This window comes from Cajanus cajan, chromosome 7, assembly GCF_000230855.2.
Source record: "Cajanus cajan strain Asha chromosome 7, NIPB_CcT2T_4, whole genome shotgun sequence".
Taxonomy (NCBI): domain Eukaryota; kingdom Viridiplantae; phylum Streptophyta; class Magnoliopsida; order Fabales; family Fabaceae; genus Cajanus; species Cajanus cajan.
The window spans coordinates 46,988,418-46,993,179 of NC_138523.1; the positions used below are offsets into that span (position 1 = coordinate 46,988,418).

At 30.0% G+C, this 4,762-nt stretch overlaps 1 protein-coding gene across 1 annotated transcript; it reads left to right on the forward strand.

Annotated features, from left to right (window-relative positions):
- The first annotated feature begins 647 nt into the window (after positions 1–647).
- LOC109806246 (Peroxisomal membrane 22 kDa (Mpv17/PMP22) family protein) lies at positions 648–4,762 on the forward strand. Its single transcript, XM_020368622.2, has 7 exons — positions 648–994; positions 1,162–1,260; positions 1,589–1,690; positions 1,839–1,914; positions 3,092–3,162; positions 3,255–3,340; positions 4,545–4,762. The coding sequence occupies exons 1-7, from the start codon at positions 923–925 to the stop codon at positions 4,594–4,596; spliced, it is 558 nt and encodes a 185-aa protein (XP_020224211.1). The 5' UTR covers positions 648–922; the 3' UTR covers positions 4,597–4,762.

Genomic DNA, 4,762 nt, shown 5'->3' on the forward strand with positions numbered 1-4,762 from the left:
CAAGGAAAATAGTTAATATAATTAATTTTAATTAATTTTATCATATATTTAAATTTTATTTCAAATATATAATTTATTTTAAGTGATTATCATATTTAATACTAGTTATAAGTGAATGTATAGGAAATAAAATCATTAATAAATGAATATATATATATATATATATATATATATATATATATATATATATATATAAACTAATCTTTACTAACCTTAAAGATTAAAAATTGTTGTTTAAAATTAGGAAAAAAAATTAGTTTGCTACATATAGTTACATCAAATTTTATATATTCCTTCTCTTTTAATTAATAATATTATTTTTTTAAATTGATTAAAGTGTATATTTTTAAAGAGTTTTTAATTAATATATTTTATGAAATTAAAAAATATATTTTAATTAAAATTATTTAATTTAAAAATAATTAATATATAAAATAATATAGATTGAGTTTTATATAAAATAAGAATCAATTGTTTTAAATAGGCTATTATAAATAGTTATAAACAGAAAGGTGATGTAATATTAGTTAATTATATAAAATAAGAATCAATTGTTTTAAATAGGCTACCGTATCAACACTGATTTTTCAAGACAGACTTTATAATTAATAGACTAAGATTTTTAATTAATAACAAAGAATTTGAGGGAAGGGAAGAAGGGATCACATTAATGGTTAAGTCTTTGGTCAATGAGTGTATCCTTCTGCTATGCTGCGTGTGATCCGTGTGATTCATGTCACTTGATTTTGCCACCTAACCCTCCTTGTATTTTAGTTAGCACCCTTTCCTTTCTGATGCTTTTGTTATGTTGTTCTATATTTTCTATGTTTCTGTCACTCTCCATCTTCCTCCATCTTACGTACGAGTAACTATCAGAAACTACACAATCCAACTCACAACATCCGAGGTTTGATCAATCACCATGTCTGACAAAGTCAACCATGTCTTTAACAAATATCTCCAGCAGCTTCAGCACCATCCTCTCCGAACCAAGGTTTCAATTCTCTTCCTATGCAATCCCCTTTTCAAATCTCTCCTTTCACCCACTTTTAATATCTAAGAGAAAGAGAGTAACTGGGTTGAAAAAAAGGTTTTTTTGTTAATTTTTGTTTTTAAGAGACTAATGGGGTTCTTTAAAAATAATAACCTGTGGGTTGTTAGGCAATTACCGCCGCAGTTTTGGCTGGTTTTAGTGATGCAGTGGCACAGAAGATAAGTGGAGCCAAGAAGCTTCAGTTGAGAAGGTTGCTTCTTTTCATGGTATGTCTATTTGACTTAACTATGGTTCTTCTAAATTATTCCATCGTATGTGACAAATATCTGTTTCATTTTCATTTTCATTTTGGACTGTATTTGTGTGCCTAAATCAAATTTCAAAAAAAAATTCAAAATTTTCCATGAAGCTGTGCTATAATATAATCTTTACCAAATTACCATTAACCATTTCATAAATCTCAAACAACGATCATAAAAAGATCAACACAAGTGCTAATTGTGTGACGTTTTCTCAAAAGATGAAGCAGAAACTTAAGTTTGTAATGAAAACTTTTAAGTACAGAACTAATTTGTAATCGAATTGTTTTTGCAGCTCTATGGTTTCGCATACTCAGGACCCTTTGGACATTTTCTCCACAAATTGATGGATAAAATCTTTAAGGGGAAGAAAGGCAATGAAACTGTTGCTAAGAAGGTAGTGTAAGCTTGTGTTATATTGTCTGTCCTCTGGTAATTTCACTCATAGGGAGGACAGTATTTTGTATTGTGTTTGGTTCTATAATTTCCTTAGCCATTACAAATTTTTAACTAATGCTCTGATGAATGAAATATCCTATTATTAGGTGATCCTTGAACAGATAACCAGTTCCCCATGGAACAACTTTTTCTTCATGATGTATTATGGTTTGGTTATAGAAGGTATGCTCATTGATAAAGTATGTTCCCATTTGTGTCACACCTCAATTTACACCATAATTTTGAAACATTTAAATTAAAGCTTAATGCTTACTTTTGTTGTTGATGTCTCATCTGCTCTTCACTCCACCTCCCTACTTAAAACAGAAACCATTAATTTCTTCGTGATTCCATAAATACCGGCTTTTATGTGTTGTCATGATTATTATGCCATTGCAAGACATTGTTTCCTTGTTGCTGCTTCACTCTTACTTTGATCCTGTTACTATTGTATTGCTGAAGTTAGTATATGTCATCCAATGTTCAAAGTATGAGTATTTGTATGCCAATATGGTGTGTTGCTCTTGAATATGGTTCTTGGAAAAATTTCCTCAGTGTATTCTTATGCTTCCTGGCATACCACTGATAATGAATTTCAAAACCTGGGAAATACTAAATGTATTCTGCAGCAGTTATTTTAATTCTTTTAAATAATAATAATATCATAGGCTTATCTTTTACATGAATGCTAGTAATTTCTTTTGATGCAGTTTTACCCCTTCAAAGTTCAAACAAAACAAATTCAGTGCAAAACGTTGGTTTTATTGAACATACCCTTAGCTAAAGATAATATGAAACTTGTGAGCGATAATTAGCAAAATAAATAAAGGTCTAACAACTAAGTTTTTTCTTATTTTTCTAAGTTTAATTTTTATGTACTATTAGTGTTAAAGGATTTCATCATCTATCTATCAAAAATCATAATAAGTATGACTTTTAAAATAAATATTGTAAAAGTTAATAAACTTATTATACATGACAGTCTGTGATTGGATGACACTGTTGGTGTATACACTATTTACTTTTCTTTAAAAAAACTGTCTTGTCCAAATGAAATTTCATATTGGATTTAAAACCTGGAGGAGTGCAATATAGGACACTTCATATTTCACTCTGATTTTAATTTTATTCATGAACTAAGCCAAAAATGTAGGTAGCTTCCAGGCAGTGTTCAGTGTTCTTATACATTTTGAAAACCTTATGAATCCTGACTTCAATGTGACAAAATAATATTTTGAAATATTTTCTGACTTATGGATAAATAAAAATGGTATCACATCATCAATACAACTTCTAAATAAAATATCCTAACTAATTTGTATGAATTGCATGGTAATTAAAGTGTGAGGCTTGTTTGCAGGAAGACCTTGGAGTGCAACCATCAACAAAGTTAAAAAGGATTACCCTTCTGTTCAGTTGACTGCATGGAAGGTATATGACAATGAGAACAATCTTCTGCTGTTTAGCTCATGGGGCAGTTTGAAAAGTTAGTTTTTTGAAGTTATATTGTTTTTAACTTGCAGTTTTGGCCTATAGTTGGTTGGGTGAATTACCAGTATATGCCTCTGCAGCTCCGTGTTGTATTTCACAGCTTTGTTGCTGCATGCTGGTGAGCTGCTTCTTTCAAATTGCTATTTTTGAACTTCCTTGATTAGTTCATGCCATCTAAAGTTAATGAATAAGCAATTAAGCTTTATCACTTGATAATACTATGATATATATGCATTGCATTGTAAATTACAAAAGAATCTCATGGAGTGAAATTATATTTACTCTAAGAAGCAAGTTCAGTTTTGAACTTATGGGGAAGGTCATAAGAGAGGATATCTTTATAGTGGATAAAATACTATTGATACTTGTTGAATCTGCTTTCAACTATGCTTATGCCAAGAATATGCTCTCAAGTATGAGATATTGTTGTGGTTTGGTTGTTTGTTACGTAGATTAAATCAAATTTTTCTATAGTTAAAGGAATATACATAACCCATTTAAACTTGATTCTATAAATGTTGATGGTTCTTAATTCATACTGAAACGTAGATCTTGATCTTAACGAAAGTTATTTATCTGCCTATAATTTAGAAGTTTTTAGGGAACGTTTTTAATGCCTGTTGTTTGTATGGGGGAGTAAAATTTAGTTTCATGGAAGCCAAAAAGTTTTGCTTTGAGAGAAATTACATTGGAAGTCTGTCACCTTAGTTTTGAATGTCAACCAAACAGACCTTCAAACAAATTTTTAAAGATTTAAGAACAATAACCAGATGCCTATAATCGGATTAAACTATGACATTATGTTTCTAAACCACTAGGATTTTCATTTTAGCATGAGATTGAAGTTCCATAATAGGTTTTATACATGTCCACTATGCAATTTGGAAACGTTTTGTGTCGTCCCTGTTTCCATTAATTCAAATTGTGCTATAAGGTGGTAAACTGGTTGTATGTTGACAACACATTAGCAATACTTGATTATTTCATCTTGCAATAAGTAACATGTATTATGGCTAAGCCAATTCATGTATTGTAGTTACACTGATTTATGATCATGGTCATGGTTCATCCCCAACCCCATTCGTTAAGCAATGGCATTAATTAGCCTTGACCATTTTGAATTGTATGAGGATATTTTATCCTCTCTTAGTTGTACTTCACTCTTTTCCCTCTATTTTTTTTTCTTTATAAAAGAAAAAAAGAATAAAGCTTCTTCCTTGCTTTTAAGTTTGATTTAATGAATTATTAGTCTATCTATATTCTCTTTAACGGGCAACATGAATTAATAAGTAACGAGCCTCTGATTTTCTTTATTGCGTCAGGGGAATCTTTCTGAATCTGAAAGCAAGGTCTGTTGCAATTAAGAAGGCCTAGGACAAATGTCACACTTTTGGATAATTTTCTGTTTCGTTCCTATGTAAATTGGGATAGAAAATCTACCAATTTGTTAATATGGGAGCTTTCAATTTCATTTGGTTGTTATGACTTAGTTGAACTTGCACTTGCCAACATTGATAAATGAGATTTAATTTACTTTTTA

What these genes read in the sequence shown, in the direction of transcription:
- LOC109806246 (XM_020368622.2), top strand. Translation starts at nt 923, where the DNA reads ATGTCTGACAAAGTCAACCATGTCTTTAACAAATATCTCCAGCAGCTT. An exon ending in ATGAAACTGTTGCTAAGAAG is followed by an intron (nt 1,691 to 1,838) that starts GTAGTGTAAGCT and finishes TCCTATTATTAG; the next exon opens with GTGATCCTTGAACAGATAAC. An exon ending in AGCTTTGTTGCTGCATGCTG is followed by an intron (nt 3,341 to 4,544) that starts GTGAGCTGCTTC and finishes TTATTGCGTCAG; the next exon opens with GGGAATCTTTCTGAATCTGA.